This window comes from Maniola hyperantus, chromosome 5 (assembly GCF_902806685.2).
Source record: "Maniola hyperantus chromosome 5, iAphHyp1.2, whole genome shotgun sequence".
NCBI lineage: Eukaryota > Metazoa > Arthropoda > Insecta > Lepidoptera > Nymphalidae > Maniola > Maniola hyperantus.
In genome coordinates this window covers 6,403,094-6,422,807 of record NC_048540.1, presented here as the reverse complement: position 1 = coordinate 6,422,807, position 19,714 = coordinate 6,403,094, and the positions used below count along the sequence as shown (strand labels likewise).

At 36.7% G+C, this 19,714-nt stretch overlaps 1 protein-coding gene across 1 annotated transcript in view; it reads left to right on the top strand.

Moving 5' to 3' along the window:
* Positions 1-19,714, top strand: part of LOC117982320 (protein FAM107B) — a 48,778-nt gene that overhangs the window by 19,609 nt on the left and 9,455 nt on the right. The window contains exons 2-3 of the mRNA XM_034968676.2: positions 5,240-5,444; positions 16,305-16,408. Of these exons, the coding sequence (XP_034824567.1) occupies positions 5,240-5,444; positions 16,305-16,408 (309 nt within the window). The remainder of the gene's footprint in view (positions 1-5,239; positions 5,445-16,304; positions 16,409-19,714) is intronic.

Below are 19,714 nucleotides of genomic sequence, written 5' to 3'. Positions count from 1 at the left end.
CTAGTAAACTGATAGAGCACAAACACTGGATAATATACGTACCTACATTATACCTAGAAGCGCAGAGTTCAGTGATGAGTTCTACGTACCTTAATGCTGAAGTTGTACCTACTTATAAACATACATAAACAGCGTGATAATATTTACTACGCAGATCAGCAAGAAAAAAACAATCATTGTATCCAAACAAAGTCATAACATTAATTCTACATACGTCTACTTATCACACATTTGTCACACATTTCCGCTTATTCTGGCACACAATGTCCGAGCCGGCGCGGCGCGGCGCGTAATTTTCCTATCGGGATTTACTTACTGCCAGGGTTACCAATTACTACCCTCATAAATTATATCTAATTCACCTTACGAAACCTAACTTTCAATACCATTTATGCCACCACACATGACTTGTTTAGGAAAGCTGAAAATTACACAGTTTCTTGATAGCACTTCCGAGTTCCATTCTACATTAGTAGCTCTTTATAAGACACTGTACCCATCCCCTCTGTAGTAATTATTTAATCCAAAATTAAATGAATCCCCAGTTGTTCTGTAACTTTTATGAAAAAGATACGAAAACGATAATGTGGAAACCCTATTAGCCGCTCGTGTTAATAAGTATAAAGTAGTTGTAATTTCACACTTTAATGAATCGTTCTTTATTAGTTTAGTGAAAGTAACAAATGACTTTTATGACACATTAAATGGCATCACATCGTCTGATTTATAAAAGGAAATATGATACAGAAAGGAAAGGAAGGAAGGATTTTCCTGAAATTGAACATAATATTATTGACTAATGCAGGGCCCCAGCAAGTATTTATAATTTTTGTGGTTCAATAAGAGAAAGTGTACCTACATACTGTTTAACCTTTAATCAACGTGAAGACCGTGAAGTACCTATCATTGAAAAATTAAATATTGCTTTTGACATAAAGGGCTTAGGTAGAACTTTTCTGATAGCACATATCATCAGCATTGGTGAATGGTGATGCCCCATCAATTTGCAGAAAATAGTATCCTCTATCTCCCGAAAAGAAAGCAGCTTTGCAGAATAAATTGGGTAGGATACTAATTGCTTTAGATGTAGTTACACCTAGTAAAAGTTCATGGAAGCAATTTTATCTAAGACTAGCTGATTCCTGCGACTTCGTCCGCGTGGATTTACGTTTTTTAAAATCCCGTGGGAACTCTTTGATTTTTCGGGATTGTTGTCGTTGCTTGGTACCTACAATCTTTAAAATATCCCCTTTCCAACAAAAAAAGAATGAATGAAATCGGACGACGCGTTAATGAATTACAACTCGGTATACATTTTAACTTTCGTCACCTCTCCTACGGGAACCATGCTGAATTTCGGGATAAAAAGTATCCTATATTCTTCCTCATAGTATGACCTCAAATCGTACCAAGTTTCATTGGATTCCATTCAGTAGTTTCAGCGTGATGCGCGGCCGTGATACAGACAGACAGACAGACAGATAGACAGACAGACAGACAAAAATGAAAAAAATTACAGTTTTGGGTTCAGTATCGATTATAGAGTGCCCTCGAAAAAAAAAAATCAAAATATCTTCAATGTACAGAATTTGACCTGTTACAGTTTTATTATAAGTATTGAAAAGTAATCAGCTGTAATGACTAAGTTTATTATTTATGAAATATTAACTGGAACAGTCGACAAAACGTTTTCATACCTAATCGATTAGGTTATTAGTAGAAAACTGTAGCAATAATGTCAACTGAATTTTTGAAGAGATGGTAACCTGCATAAGTAGATACCTACGATTTATGGACTTTATACTTCACATAACCTTTAATATTATTATTGATTTTATACTGAAATAAAAATAATTAATTAGTCCATTAGCATTGCCGAACCGGCAAGAGCCCAATGCTACACCGAAGGATACTAATTATGTAGCTTTAGCAATAAATCCGAACTAAAATTACTTTTCAATCGTGAAATTTTAATTAATTTCAATTTACGATTTTTATCGAACGTCCAACTTTCATCCCAGTTAGCAACTGAATTTCAAAGTTTGTAACTTTAGCATTTCCATTTATCCAAAATGCAGGAAACGGGGTCATTCACGGCGGACGATAACGAGCACCAACGAGTGGTTCCCAGTAAAAAAAATTTAAACATTGGTTTGGTGTGTAACACTGAGTAGGGAATGAAATAAAAAATATTTTCTAGGCTACATAGGGACAGAAGACCATTTTGCAAAGCTAGGCAAAAGTTGAAACAAGGAATCTCAACCGCAAACTTTACCAGTTACCTGACATGCATTGAAAGAAAAAAGTATACAGATATGCTATTAGGGTTATGTAGAATAGTAATTATATCTTCATCGTTCGAGTCATTTACTTTTTATTACATTTACATTTACGCCTCGATCAAAATTAAGTAGGTAGGTAATTTCATGCTCAATCGCAAAAATCATCCGTTTTAACGCAATTTAACTTTTACGCAAACAAAAGAAGGTCAAACGATAACATACCAAAAGAATACAAACGTCTGAGGAATAATAAGTAGAAATGATTACTTCATACGATGTTGAACCGTTGCCAACTAGGAAGGCAGTATTAAAAGCTGATTTGGATTACAATATAAGTATATTTGAAATTATCTGGAGCACGAAATCCGAACAATGAATATCATAATACGGGACAGCGAAGTAGTCCCAAGTGAACAATATTTTAATGAATTCCGTTCGCATTATTTCTTCAAATGATTGAATATAATAGCGTTGCGCTATTTTCGTAGTTTTTTTTAATGCTGTGTGTTATTTTAACGAAATCAAAAAGGAACGTTTTTATACCGCTGATTCTCTTGTTTCTTGACTTGTTTCTCTTGAAGCAAAAATTAGATGAGTAATTTATATCGAACGCCAAAATGTTTGAATTTATACTGACACTAACCCTGCGTCAGGATTCGAAGAAGAATTTATAAACGGCTCCAGGGCTCCTAAGGAATACCTACAGATTTTATGTAGATTTTTGTCAAGTTCATTAACATGTGCGTACATATTATGTTGGTATAGATATGTGAGTAACAGGTTTAGCTTACAACGCGACGTCGCGGTCGCAATGACCAGAGGTCATCTCAATTGACTCTTATATATATGTAGGTACACCTATGTACTGTACAGTATTTGATGGAATGCGCAATCCTGGATTAGGTATGGCAGAAGAAGGTCTACAATACAGGAACAGAAATAACCAGATAACATCGGGATCACTGAAAGCTGATTATTTCGAGATAAATAATTTTATTTTAGAAGGCATTTTATTTGGGTAAATGCCATACAGTTGCGGGAGCAACTGTTTGTGCAACTGCTACAAAAGCTACAAAATTAAAATTGGTTACTAAACTACAGTTTGGTAAATAATTAAATCTTCATCAAAATGAACAGAGCGTCAATCAAGCTATAAGTCCCGCAAATTGGTATTGTGCTGGAACCATGTCTCGTTAAGATCGAAATGACGTCAGCCGAAATAAAAATATACCATCAGCTCGAAACTTCAGTCTAGTGCTGACGTCACTAAAATGGCTGCCACGCGCATTAGCAATTTGCGGGACTTAACGACTTATACTTATAAGTTCACAAACTAGTTTCAAATGCTGGTGTAACCGTGTATCAGAGTATTTAAGCAATGCGAATCTCAAGTGAAGTGATATCATCGCTGATTCATGAGATGGTTTTCATAACGTAATCGTTTGTTTTACGTTTAAGGTAATCGTGTATTAAAGATTTTCCAATGTCATCGCAGTTGGTAGGTATGACATGTATGTAGCATGTCCCAACTACTAATAAGCAAGACAACAAGTGTCTGATATTTTTTGCATTGAATAGGTAATTTAATAATTTTAAGTTAGAAACAGGTACTGGAAAAAGGCAAGGTTCTGTCTCTAATAACATTATAAGCCTTTTGCTCCTTGCGTATGTTTAACAATACAATGTGAAGATCACAGGAATCAAGGCATTAAACTTGGGCATTAAATAATTCTGCAATGTTGTCTAGTACAGCGAAATATTTATTATTTACCTACGCGATTTAAAATATTATCTCAAGTCGTTCGTTCGTTTTTTATGTGTGTTACAATGACGTCTAGAGGTTACGGTTATATTGTGAACTTTGATCTCTTGCAACCCGCAACAAAATACCTATGTATTCTCTTTTCTGGCAGTTTATTATGATAATATTTTAAACCTATCCTACATCTTCTTCTTAATTTGCTTTATGGCTTTCAGTAGTGCCACACCGAGCACAATGCACTTCGCCAATGTCACGTAGAAAAACCTATCCTAAGTCTAGATCCAACTGCAACTGTCAAAATTAAAAATAATCATTCGTTTGGTTCATACAGGTACTTGGTATAAGTCCCGCAAATTGCTATTGCGCTGGAACCATGTCTCATTACCATCGAAATGACGTAATTTTGACGTCAGCCAAAATAAAAATATACCATCAGCTCGAAACTTCTGTCTAGTGCTGACGTCACTAAAATGGCGGCCACGCGCATTAGCAGTTTGTGGGACTTATAGTGTCTCAATTATTATGTGTCTGGTAGATAATGATAATATGATCCATTCTATTGTAATATTAGTATCCAGTTACCAATTTATTTTCTCTACTAATAAATGGGTGTTAAGTTTATCTGGTTATTTAACAATGAATTTGTTTGCGAGTGTTATGTGAATACCACTGGATCAATTGAAATAAAACTTCTTAAATTCGAAAGCACATAGCAAAACAAATACACAGCTCAATTTGTGTTCAAAATCCGTGTACGAAATGCCGAGATACAAGCCTAACCTAAATTTCTCGTGGCCCAAGCCGGAGGCAAGCAAAACAATAAACACATAATATAAGCAAGACAAACATTAAAAATATTACAATTAAACTTATAGCAAGCCTACTCTAATTACTATAGGTATCTACTACTTACATGCTGTGTGGAATGTGGCAAGAATACTGGTTGCACTGATCAGCCTGGCTGGTTGTTTGCGCAAAAAAAGAACCAGCCGTTTTGCCACCAGAAGAAGCACTAATTGGTTGCCAATATAATTATGTTACAACAATTTACCGTGTCGTATTTGGTGCAGAAGAAAATGTAAAGACCAGAATCGGTACCACTACCATACAACGACAAACACTTGTTCGACCCGCCTTGCATTTTCATTAGTAAGTAAAGCTAATTTATTACAACGTTATATAACTTTGTCCACAGCTCAGGCAGTGGGCACGATAAACGAGTGCGGCGTGGGCGGTGGTCCCACGCTGGTCTCCGAGCTAGGGCTGACAGCCGTGGCGATGGTACAAGACGGCGAGGGCGCGGCTGACGGACTCATCGCCCCGCGCCGCCTTCCCAACCCTTGCGTCGAGAACCCGCTACGCTTGGACCTGCATAGAGAACTTATGTTCAATCAAAAAGTGTAAGTTAATCCTTTTTGACCTATTAAAGATGTTGTTGGCGATGGAGTTGGCATCACGAAAAAAGAGCTCTGACATTGAACCTGCGTATTGGATGATTTTTTGATTTACTAGCTGATGCATGCGAGTTTTTCCGCATGGATTTCAATCTCTAAAAACCCCGTGGGAACTCTCTGCTTTTCCGGGATAAAAGTCTGTATCACTCTCCAGGTCTTTAACTGTGTCCAAGCAAAAAATCAAGTTAATATCACTTGCTTTAACGGTGAAGGAAAACAACGTGAGGAAACCTGCATGCCTGAGAGTTCTCTCCATGTTCTCAAAGGTGGGTGAAGTGTGCCAATTGAGATGATTCAGATGTTATCTTTTACAAAATCTGAATACATTCAATAATGGATTAGATTAATCTCCAGTAAATGTAGTTACCTTACAATAGCACTTTTATTGTAAGCTAACAACGTATAACTTCACTATAGATAGGTAGTTGACAAAAAAATAAAAATCTTTTTTATTCGAATAAACTTTTACAAGTACTTTCGAATAGTCGGATGCATCTACCACTGGTTCGGAATGCCTTTCTTACCGAGAAGAACCAGCAAGAAACTCGGCGGTTGCTCTTTTCAAATATTTGATATAGGTACAAGATTATGCCATGTGTAAAATAGTATTTGCAGTCTTGTGCGTTAACACATAATTGCTTATACGTATTTTTATACGTACTTTGTACTATTTTATACGTAGTTATGAACGTATTTTTGGTGAAACCGTCTAGTAATCACTTTTTCCACTGTATTTGGGATGAACTCCAAAATTGAAATACTGTCCCTAATGGATCCCACTTTAGTGGGAATAAAATAACGCTTAGTCGAAGATGTGTAACATAAGACAGTTTCTCTTCTCAAGCACTATTTCCGAAGCTCTTCGTTTTCTTAGGTATATTTAGTTGTTGGCTTTTAAAGTGCTTAACTCATTGCTTTAGCAAACGATACCTTTAATAATTCAGGTTTTACTGAAAATTCAACTGTGAAATGTCGTCGCGGCCGAAGACAATGAAAGGTCAATTGCAAATTTTTCGGCACTGCACCAGATTCAATCATTTTTGTTCGATTCGAGATGTAAAATGCTTACAAAATGTCATTTAGGCGAATTTCGCAAAGGTATAAAAATTAGGGAATTAAATTTTTAGGGTATCGTAATCCATATTAATATTTAAAATGCTAAGTCTTTCTGTGTCTGTCTGCTAGCTTTTTATCATTAGATTGCATTTCGGGAATGGAATGGACAATGGATATGGGCTATTTTTTGTCCCGGAAAATGAGAGTTCCCATGGATTCTTAAAAATCATCTAGGTAATTTACTTATAGGTAAGTCGTAGAAACCACCTAAGTACCTACTTAATTATTTCCTTAATTTTATTGTATTAACATTTTACCTCTCTAGTAGGTATTATCTCGCAAAAGTTTAACCTTGAATCTTGGTAACTTAGTTTGGAAATATACTTGACTACGTTCTTATTGTTTCTAAGGAATGTTTCATTTTTTAGCGGCATGTTTCATCATTGGACATCTTGCTGATACCAATCTTATTGCCTCACAGCTTTGCTCGGAACATCAAAAGTAAATCTAACTCAATGCCGTCTGCATTTAAAGTTTAAAACTTCGATTGTATCAGACGTAAACAAAACTATGTTACGCATGAAATTTAACCGAGAAGAATTTACGTATCGACTCGACATTTTCTATATTTAATTAATGACTATAATAGTTATAAAGATATGCGAGTTGAGTAAGTTTTGAATATTATGTGTTGTAGTCAAAGGCAAACCGGACACAACACAGAACACGGCCTACGTTTGTCTAGTCAAAGGAGACGAGTCATACTAAAAATATGCTGCTAAAAACATAATATGTCTCTTTTGACCGTTGTTACCTACCTTAGAGAAAATGTAACTTGTTCACTACCAGAATATATTTTTGATAGCCCTTTTTCGGTTCTAGAGAGGCGCTGAGATGTTTTAAAGTGTACCTTTCGGCTGACGCCAGCATCTTTGTCCATTGTAAGACCCTTCTGAAAGCACTTTGTCTCCCTCAAAAGGTTCTTCAGAGATCGCTAGGTGACACGACGACGTGTTATATCTTTTCCAAGACAAAAAAACTTGTACTGTGAGCACTACTTGTGCACGTATAAAAAATAACATTATGTAATCTTTAATCTACCATTTTCCTCTCTCTTAAAGCATTTTTAGATCAGCTAATTTTTTAAATAAATTATAAGTACATAAGTACTATTCTCTAACTAATATGCTTCCAAATTTATTATATCTAAATGTTTAGTTGGGTATGGTAATCTTTGACAAACTTTACTGGTTTTGGTTTTGGGTTTCTTCATACATAGGTATTTGAGAATGTATAAAAATCTAAATACCTAGATATAGGTAATAAGTGCTTACTCATAATTTCAGTACCTTCACATTTTAATTTTTGAGGAAGTAATTAAAAACCTGCTTTTGTTTTTGGAATAAATCATTACATAATATAAAATAAAGTCGCTTCCCGCTCTCTGTATGTATGAACGCGTAGATCTTTTAAACAACGCAGCGGATTTTAATGCGGTTTTCACCAATAGATAGAGTGATTCAAGAGGAAGGTTTATAGCTATAGTTTAATTCTCAAAAAAATTAGAGATCCCTAGAGAAATTTAAATAATGTGAATTAGGTCGGAAAAAATCCTCTCATTTGAGAGTTTCCGAGGCAATGACACCTCAATGACACCACATTAGTATCTACATTGCACCCATGCGAAGCCGGGGCGGGTCGCTAGTAATATTATAAGGATTTGAATGTAGACTTATCGTTTTGCAATATTTTCTAAGAATAATGTTTTTGCTAATATTTTAACCGGATTCATTACCTCACAGGTGCGCGACATCCTGCCGCGGCCGCTAAACTTGTAGTCCAAGATACGGCTGCCAAAGTCCCTTTAGTTGTCATCTTTCTCTGCATCTTATGCCTCATTGCTGAGGCTCGTGACCCCACTGGTATCCCAGTGTTAGGAGATTTCTCGTGATAATAATGTGGGGAGATTCCGCATACGACTTGCACTTTATTAACAGAACGAGATTTCGACTTTTGTGTTTTACAGTTAAGTGGGTTGGATGTTACTAAATAATTATAACCGGGAAAAAGACATTATAGTTATTTGTTGCTGCTGCTGCAACAAGGCTGCAAAGTTGACATTTTGGCGCGAGAATCTGTATTGAATTTCGAATCAGCGAAGGATTCTACGGTTAGAATCCTGAGCGTAGCGAGGAATACAAATGCACGAGCGCAAATAAATTTGCAGCCGTGCGAGACACACAACTTTTCATCTCACCTGTAGTGGAGGAAAATGCACAAGAGGCGCCAGTACCGTGGAGGTTTCAACAAGAAGTATGTATGTAAATATATGAATAGTTTTTCGGGTGCGTTCAGAATTCAATAAATTCTTAGAACAAAAATAATTTCTAAAATTTTCATAAAATAACGAATTCCATTATATTGTATCAGTACCCTTATTATAAATGCGAAAGTGTGTTTGTTTGTTGGTTTATTGGTTTGTTGGTTTGTCCTTCAATCACGTCGCAACGGTGCAACGGATTGACGTGATTTTTTGCATGGGTATAGACTATAGATAAAGACCTGAAGAGTGACATAGGCTATTTATCCCGGAAAATCAAAGAGTTTCCACAGGATTTTTAAAAAACCTCATTCCACGCAGACAAAGTCGCGGGCATCCGCTAGTATTCAATAAAGCTGAAACGGAGTAGGTATTATGTTTAATTCTAGGGTATAACAAATAAATAATATTATTTCGGACCTGAATCCTCCGTCTCCTGGCCTACATCGGTATAGAACATCTGTCGCTATTCGCTAACCGTATTGATGGTGTGCGCCTATACTTATTCAGTCACAAAGCAAGTTTCAATATTTAAACGAGAGTCGACATCTGCAACTAATAATATTAATACACACATGACCAAATGCTGTGCACCCGTTATTTGCGTCGTTATTAAACTCTTTACCGACGGATAATATGATCACAGGAAGAATACAGGTACAAGATAAAGTTGAAAACTAAAACCTGGAGCTCAGTATTTTTGCCTCTTTCATTTCACATCCCACTCGATACAATAGCAGTTTTTTTAAACTTCTACTTTTTTGGATAGAACATCCGTGAGATCGATTTTGTTCATATAAAATGTAGCCTATAACATCCGGACCATAACAGCGAATCAATTGCCTAGGTACTCATTAATCATAAATAACATTTGGTATGTAACATAATTCAAGTTCGTATTTCCCATGCAAATATAATATTTCATTGCGTGGACCTGTTGATTCAGTCCATTTCCCAGTCATTTGACTGTGGGAGCCTCCTGTAGCCCCGTCACTGATTTCCGCGTCGCCGCCCGCCGCCGTCGGCACGACGACGGAAGGAAGCAATACAGATTACTAGCGGGAATGCTCTTCAGTTTTCATGTTTACAGTTCGCATTTCTATAGTATATAATATTATGTATAGTACGCGACAGGTCGAGATAGCAATCAGGGTGGGGACGCCCCGCACCTCCGCACAACCCCTGCGCTAACCCGGTGTGGAATAGCGCGGGGTAACGATAGCCATCTCAACCTATCGCGTACTATTAGATAGGTAAGTACCTATCTAATAGGACGCGATAGCTAGCTTTCATAAATAAGAATACCTTGTTCTGACTGTCTGACTGACTGATCTAACAACGCACAACCTAAAGTGCTGGTTAGAAACTTAAAATTTTGACAGTAAGTCCTTAAATTATAGATTTAGGACTAAAAAACCTACATTAGGTATGAAGTCAAATAAAAGTAGTCAAATAAAACAAAACAAAACCAGTTTGAAATATTTAGATTTTCGATTCACTTCATATTCATCGATAAAAATAACATTGAAAATGAACGTTACTTTGTATTATGTTAAAGTGCTTTTATTTCGTAGAAATTCAACACTTATTTGTGGGTATAACTTGTAACTTTTTTCAGATTTCATAAATTTAGTTTGTGTATTTAATAAAACCTCTGCATTCCTAAGCATCAGAGTCAGATATACGATAGGGATCGAACTAAAACTACTGCCAGAAATGTTTACGATAGCAATTCCAGCTTTGTGGTTCAGAGATATAGGTTGATTGCTTTTCAGATTTAACTGAACGATATTAGTTTTGAATAGCCTAACATCTGAGGTTATGTAGGTGAATGATATTATATTGTAGCCTAGATAACTTGGAACATAAAAAGCAAAATTAAAGACTTGGTTCGCACTTTCGTTGCTTTTATTTTGAGTCAAACCCTCAGAAATCCTAATAAGAGTGCCCTATTATTAGGATTTCTGTGGTCAAAGATTTTTTATTTTTTGCTACACTGGGTGCAAAATACGGATGTTCCCAGACCAATCTAGGTATAATAAATAGAGTTTGATTAGGTCATCATACTTTATTGTTTTCATTCGTGCAATTAAAAATTTACTAACTAATAATTGATTATTTATCCGATAAAATAAGTGATTCGATTAAGTCATATTAATAGTATAAATACGAAAGTGTGCATGCTTGTCTACTAGCTTTTCACGACGAAATTTGATACGGATAGCCTGCATTCTAGGGAAGGAAATGGCTACTTTTTGTCCCAGAAAAACAAAGATTTCCAACGGGATTCCTACCACGTGGACGAAGTCGCAAGCATCTGCTTGATACAGAGATAAGTAGCCGGAAAATCAAAGAGTTCCCACGGAAATAAAAAAAATCCAAAATCTACGCGGACGAACTCGCAGGCATCATCTGGTAATTAAAAGTTATAACTTATACTTCTAATCTAGTTAATTATTGAAGTTAGACTTTACCATCATCATCATCATGATCAACCCATTGCCGGCCTACTACTGAGCACAGGTCGCAGGAAAGGGTTAAATAGTTAGCTACGAAGTTAGTTTCTACGAAGCTGAAAGTGTGAAACTGTGATTTGTTAGCGGTCATAATCTAGAGTCTAGATTATGACCGCTAACAAATCACCGTCTAGATTCTAGACGGCGATATTCAGTAGTCGCTAGCAATCAGGTGAAATTAAATCTTGCTGATGAGCCTCGTCCTACTCGTAATGGCGTGGTAATTAAATTTCAGCTCTCATCACTTCAACAGACCGAAGACCCTCATGCCTCATTTGAACGCTGCTGCAGAATTTTATTTTATAAGATTAAGTATAATCTAGCATATCTAGTAATCTTTTTATGTTTTATTGGATATCACAACTTAAATACAAAAGAAAACTACATATAGTATATACAAATAGAAAAAACTTATTACTAAAAAAATTATATTTACAAAAAATATACGCCATCCATGGTCATTTATGGGCGTGCATATAAATCTAGTAATCTTTAATATCTCTGTATTCAAAAAAAAATCAATTGATTGAGAAACTTTGCCACATTGTTCCATACATAATTGGATTCCAACTCCTCAATCCTGATGCTGCAGAGGACCTGATCCTCTAAACTGATGGGATTTAGAAACTGTCGGTTATAAATTGATATTGGAGGTAACTACCAAGTAAAGACTATTGTTGAACTCGAGGACCGAACTTCTCTACCCTGGTGCTGTAAGGAATTGCATTCCTAAATCGTGGTGATTTAAAAACTGGCCTGCTAAGTTAGTTAGAAAAAGGAACAACTAAACAGACGCGATGCCGCTTGCTTCCAAATCCTACTAACATTCCTATTTGTATGGGCTTTGAAATCAGTATGTTACTTGCCAGCGGGACAGGAGTGGAGAAGGCGGGTAGAGACTTAAAGAGGCGCGAGGGGTGCAACGGATCGACGTGATTATTTTCCATGGATATAGCTAAAGACCGGAGACTGCAGGAGAGTGACATAGGCTACTTTTATCCCGGAAAACGTTTCCACGTGATTTTTAAAAACCTAAATCCACGAGGACAAAGTCGCGGGCATCAGCTAGTTAATAATAAAATTATTATATCACTTCATGGAGCCAACTTGAAACCACTCTATCGACATAATCTAATAAGCTACAGTTAGCTTATTAGATTATGTCGATAGAGTGACTTTATCTGTGACTTGTCTCTCCACAGTGAATGAAGTAACTACACAAATAGGCCTTGCCCAATATTAGTTAAGTACGTCTATATAATACAATACCTAACAAGAAAAAAATGGAAAAATCTCTACAAACGAAACGAGAGTGAAAATAAAATCAATATTTTCTTTGCTAAGTATAAATATTAGGAAAGAGTACCTATGTACTTAAAGCTCGTTATTTTGTTATTGCTATAGTACGCGACAGGTTGAGATGGCAACCGGAGAGGTAACGCCGCGCATAGCCGCACAGCCCCCGCGCTAACCCGGTGCAGGCGAGCGCGGGTGACGTGCGGGTGTGCGGGGCGTCTCCCCGCCTCATACTCCGATTGCCATCTCAACCTGTCACGGACTATACGTAATAAGCTAACAAGAAGTGGGATGCTGTTATGGAAACGCAAGCGTGCTTCAAAAATAAACACGTGCTATTCGCTATTTAGCATTGACGCTTTTAGTATTCCTACGGGAGGCGTTGACTCACAGGGAAATAAGAAAACCAACAGGAAGCATTTGTTTATGTTCACGTTCCTAGTATTACCACAGAGTAAGGATTTATACCGTACTAGCTTATACCCGCAACGTCGTCCGCGTGGACTACCCTCAGAATACAGAATAAACATTCTGAGTACCTACACAAATTTCAAACCCCTATTTTATAGGGGTTTAATTTTCAAATTTCAGCCGTTGATAGGTCAGTCAGTCAGTCAGCTTTTTTTTTAAATATTTAGACTACATACTTTAAAACAAGTTTAGTGTTTTAGACGTCCTCGAATTTAAGTAATCCATTTTACATTTCAGACAAACAATCTGCTTAGCAATATCATCATCATCATCATCTTCAACCCATCGCCGGCTCACTACAGAGAACGGGTCTCCTCTCAGAGTGAGAAGGGTTTTGACCATAGTCTACCACGTTGGCCAAGTGCGGATTGGCAGACATCACACATCTTTGAGAACATTATGGAGAACTCAGGCATGCAGGTTTCCTCACGATGTTTGCGAGTGATATCTAATTACTTAAAACGCGCATAGCCCCGAAAAGTTAGAGGTGCGTGCCCGGGATCGAGCTTCTGACCTCCGATTAGGAGGCGGACGTCCTAACCACTAGGCTATCACAGCTTCATCATCTTCACAACAATATAAAGTAGCTCAATAATTCTAAAAATGAAAAAAATTATGCGCCAATCTGAAATTTAAAAAAGTCATAGAGTAGAAGAATGTTTTTCAGACGTGCGTTGACGCTATCGCTAACTTAACTGCAGATAGTGTGGGGCTGTGGGGTTAAACGTGTTTATTACCAAAGAAACCATTCGTATAAACTTCTCATGATATAATAACAACACAAATAAACAAACCATAGCGCAACAGCTGCTGTGCAAGAAAACACTTGACGTCACCAAGACTAAATAGTTCACACATGCAGGTACCGTGCGTGGGAAAGCTATGAAGGAACTGCAGTTGAATAAAAAATCGCTCAAGTACGAGTTAGACTCGCACAGCAAGGGTTCCATACCATCGTACCAGAAATGCATCTTTTTAATTTTTTCAAATTTTCATGGCAGCAATTTAGAAATTTTTATTATTTGTTGTTATAGCGGCAATAGAAATACACATTCTATCAAAATTTCAAGTCTCTACCTATTATAGTTCACGAGATACAGCCCGCTAACAGACAGACGGACGGACGGACAGTGGAGTCTTAGTAATAGGGTCCCGTTTGGTTTCCGTTGGGTACGGAACCCTAAAAATATCGCGTCACATATTATATGCCTACTAGTAGGTACCACTTTATCATTCAATTACTCTAGGCTTGCGTAACTCCTAAACTTGTAGTACCTATTTAAAACGTAAACGACTTTGATAAAGTTACGTTAGTTAGGCATGAAGTGCGATTTGGAATATGCTGACTGTTGACTTTTATGGCTAATGCGGCAAAAGTGTGTGGCCTAGTTACGACAACTTATGTTACACGGTTTTGACTTTTGACCGCATTTCTAGCACAGCCGAATGATTGCACGAGCTCTTGTGGGACCTCGCAAACAAGAGATTTGTCTGGTGGAGGGCTTCGGCCGTGGCTAATTACCACGCTACCGGCAAAGCCGTGCCACCAGATGAGATTCCAGTCAAGGGCTAGGCTTGTATCTGAATAAAAAATAAAAAAAGAGAATAGGTACCTACTTAATTGGTTAAGGTTAGTAGAATATTTTCTCTGGTCGTCAGCGGTCAAAAGCCGTTCTGCCAGGTTGATGACGCGTGTAAAAGCCAATTAGGAAAATGAGTTCGAACCCATCCCGGGGTTCTTTTTTACAGATGACAGTTCGCGAACGCGTCGCGGTTGAGGTTGGTTGAGTCCCTGTGAAAAAGGACCCCGGCTGGATTCGAAAGTCGAAACTAGTCGGGCTAACATCGACTAAATACGTTAGTAAAGCCATTTCATAAAGGGTTACATTATTGTAGGTCACATTTCATAAATCGAATCAGGTTACATCACGGTTATTTTACGTAGGTACACCTACCTAAATACTTTTTAATTTTTACTTTATGTAAGGCCGTCTGCATTTAAATCAGATATATAAATACACTTCAAACCTGGGGCGCATGAGCAATGACATCGATATCGTTCAAAACAACATTGCCTTATATGGTAGCGAAAAACAAATTTGATAAGATTACCTACTCATATCAACTCAACTATAGAGTCTAGGTCACTCGATGTTCTTATCAGTCACGTTTTAGTTCACAAGCTAGTAGCTTATACCCGCGACTTAGTCCGCGTGGACTTCACAAATTTCAAATCCCTATCCCCATAGGGGTTGAATTTTCAAAAATTCTGTCTTAGTGGATGCCTACGTCATAATAGCTATCTGCATGCCAAATTTCAGCCTGATCCGTTTAGTGAATTGAGCTGTGCGTTGATAGATCAGTCAGTCAGTCAGCTTTTCCATTTAGGTATTATAGTTCATATTGTATTGTTATTATGCCAACATAATACGTATTCCTTTTTTATTAATATGATAATAATTCAATAAGACAAAGATAGGTAAGGTACTATCTTGATTCCTGATAAACAAATCAAGGAAAATCTTTTATGCCAACGACTAACGACTTACAGCCGCACTCAGAGTAGCTAAATCGTTACTTACGTCGCATTCCTTATCCATACTAATTTTAAGCGACTCCGAGTGCGGCAGTTAATGAAATTTGTCTCAAGCAATCAATCAAGAATCATTTTAAGGTCTGGGTCAAGGTCTGCAGCAGTTCTTCTTTCCCGTATCTTTGGCCTTGGCATAGTTCCATAGACGAAATTCCCATTTTTTTTAGATCGGCCTCGATCAAGGCCTCGATTGACCTCTTTCCGGTGTTTGTCGGTAGTATTTTGATTATTGAGGACCGCGAAAATAGTATCTGTCTATCGTAACTGTGTCCTCAATGAATGAGAATATTTCTTAGCCGTTCAAATAACTTTTTTCGACAATGCTCGTACACGAGTTCATAGCCTCGATAGCTCAACGGTTAAAGGAGCGGACTGAAATTCGAAATGTCACCGGTTCATACCCCGCCCGTTGCACTATTAAGCACACGTAAGCTTTACGCTTAGTTGGAGGGGAAAGGGGAATATTAGTCATCATGATAAACTTGGGTAATATTTTTTAAAGAAAAAAAGAATAAACCAACAGTAAATGATTAAAATTGTTTTATCTATTTCAGAGGCAAAAATGTTCTCAATCAAAAGAGCGAGCTTCAAAAGGCGCTTTCAAAGCACAAAGAGAAGCAGCTCATGAACCAAATAAAGGAGCACAGAGAAACGCCAGGTAATATGTTTTCATTAATTTTTTTAGCTCATAATACCTGGTTCATTTTGGAATTTTTTACAGATTTTAGTAAGTTTAGTTGATAAGTACCTACTGGCTTTTTTACGGCGGCTTTGTTTGTAGGATTTAGAATTTTTATAGATCCCGTAGGAAGTTCTAAATTATGTCCTTTAGTGGATAAAAACTAAAAGTATATTAATTTTTTTCTAGCTGATCCTCGCGACTTCGTTCGCGTGGATATAGGTTTTTTTAAAATCCCATGTGAACTCTTTAATTTGAAAAAGTAGCCTTAATTAAAGTAGATTTAACAAAAAGTAGCCTTTGTGTTAATCCAGGGTATAAATCTATCTCTATTATAAATTTCAGCCAAATGCGTCTAGTAGTTTTTGCGTGAAAGAGTAACAAACATACACATACATACAAACTTTCGCCTTTATAATATTAGTGTGATTCAATTTTATTTTCGAAAAACAGCTACGAGACGAAGTCAGATTTTAGCTCTGGTTTAAAAATCCTGTTAGGCAATAGATCGCTGTAAGAATAGTCTATAGTTACTAGAGAATAGTCAAAAAAAATTTGATAGTTTGATAAATAATTGCTAAAATGATTTGCGTGTAATTAGGTACCTATGTCTAGTAATTTATATGTTGTAATGGCGTATAATTAATTAGTCAAATTTTGTAATATTTGACGGGCAATAGTCAGAACGTAACGCTAACCTTTGCCACGGCACATTTGGATTTCGTAACGAGTTTGCTAAGGCTTCGTAGCGCCGCGGCCGTTCGCTTACTGCATTGCTGGTTATGTGAATAGGTATTAACGCTATTATACTTCCTTGTATGTACAGTACCCGATAGGTCGAAATGGCAATTGGGGTGTGAAATGGGGGGACGCCCCGCACGTCACCCGCGGTATCCCGCACCGGGTTGGCGCGGGGCCTGTACGTACGGGTGTGCGTGGCGTCCCCACTCCCATTACCATCGCGACCTGTCGCTTAGGTACTCTATACTTACTATTTCGTTAAGATTTGATGGATTGGATGAATGCAGGTTAGCCCGCTTCCATCTGTAGACTCCATAATCACTTACCACCAGATGAGATTGCAGTCAAGGGCTAACTTTTATCTGAATAAATAAAAAATGAAAGCAAGTAACTGTACAGAAACAAAAGACCGGTCTACCAAAGACAATAACACAATAATCTTATTTCGAAATAATTTATCTATCAAAATTTTGCTATTATTAAAACTTTATATGAAAGTAAGTAGGTACTGAGTTATATTATAAACTTGAATTTTTATTTTGTAATACATACAAGCCCTTTTATTTGGCAAAAGCGTCCTCTAAACTCTTCCACTCTTATCTTTTTGTTATCCAAGTTCTTCGCGCGATAATCGCAATTTAATCTGCCAATCTTATGATATGTCGCCCCTTTCTCCTCTTTCGTTTCCTGGGGTACGACACTTTTTTTTACACAATAGTGTACATGGTTATTTAAATTTTTAATACACTAGCAAAATTTTACTACGTATACACGTACTCGTACCTAATCAAATTGAAAAAAATCCGATAAATTCGCCAGCGTCGTACCTCGCGATAAAAGTATAAGGTATGTTGTATGATATTATAATTTTATCATTGAACAAATTGGACAGCACCTAGAGCGCGAATGTCATCGTTATTATCTTTATAAACACACCAACAGATCGGTAGAGTAGGTTTATAAGTAAGTACGTACTTACGTACATCAAATTGCAATTTGCAGGACGGGCACGGTTAATTTGTACTTCGTTTGAGATAAATGACCGAGTTTTGCGAGCGTTATACTTATATTGTGTCCGGTTAAGAGAAGTTTCCCTAGCGCGCTCTTTAGCGGTCTCCATACATAAACATAGATTGGCTCTTATTTCAATACGAATACGATTTCTGTGTCTGTAGTTTGCCAGATTTCCGTCAAATATCTAGTTTTAAAGTTACACGATCAAGGGTCCAAACATATTGTGTATGTAGGCCTGTGTAACTTAATATATTTTTTTAAATTAGTTCCTGAAAATCTTCAGTAGCCGGCAAGAAATATTGTACATCGACCTTTAGAATGAGATACTTTGTAGAGCGTTGTCTCTGTCACTCATGCCTGGTTTATGTGACGTTTTGTTGGTCTAAACAACAGAGACAACGCTCTACGGAACCGCTATCTTTTTCTAAAGGTCGATGTACAATATTTCCTGCCGGATGCTGTACAAAATTTCATTGAGTTTAATTGGTTAATAGTCAAATAAGAACCAAAATACCATTGTTTGGAGCGCGCTGCGTAAAAACTTCTCTTAAATTGTGTTTCCTACACGTGACGCAATCATTATTTATTTACTTTTAATTATTATTTGTTACGTTTCATTGTTTTAATTGAATGAGCAATTGTATTTCCTAGGTAGCCTAGTCAGTTACATTTTGTTGCTTGGTCTACTATCTATGCGCTAAATTAGTTACTAGTGCGTAAAACGTAATACATAGGTATATGTATAAGAATATTTATATAGGTAGGTAATATTTTTAAAATCAATATTTATGTTACCGATTTTTAAAATGTAAAGTGTTAGGTACCTACTTAAAAGTAATAACTAATAAGTGTTTATGTAAAAGTTACATCATTCAATTTGTAATGATTTTGCATGAATATCGCAGCGATTAGTACAGTTTTATGCAGATCAATTAGATATGTAGCTAACAAGTAGCAGGTATAGGCATGGTATATTTTTAAATAATATCCATTATAAAATATGGTAAGTACATATATAAAAAAATCCAACATAATCCTTATACTTAGCATATACTTTTGACTGGTTTTTTATATATAGAATTCGGTTCATTCTAAATTAATCGAATTCTAAATTAAATCGGCCTTCACAGAATACACCTGTCGCATTTTACATATTATCTACTCATGCATATTATAATTATTGCTAACCCTGACAACATGCTATAGGACTAGGTAAAATAAAATAAAAATAAAATAAAATAAAAATCATTTTTATTCGAATAAACTTTTACAAGTACTTACGAATAGTATGTAGGTACGGATGCATCTACCACTGGTTCGGAATGCCTTATGCCGGTAAGGTATATAACAAGTATTGCTATAATTGCAGTAAGGCAAGTTTTTGTTATTTATGACGGAGAAGATAAAGTGTCCAGAAACCATCTGTCTGACGGATTAACATTTTAATTTTTACCACAAAACTTGTAGGCAGCAGGTTTTTCTCCGCATATTTGGTGGCCACTTTATCCGGTTGTTAGTGTTGTTACTGTG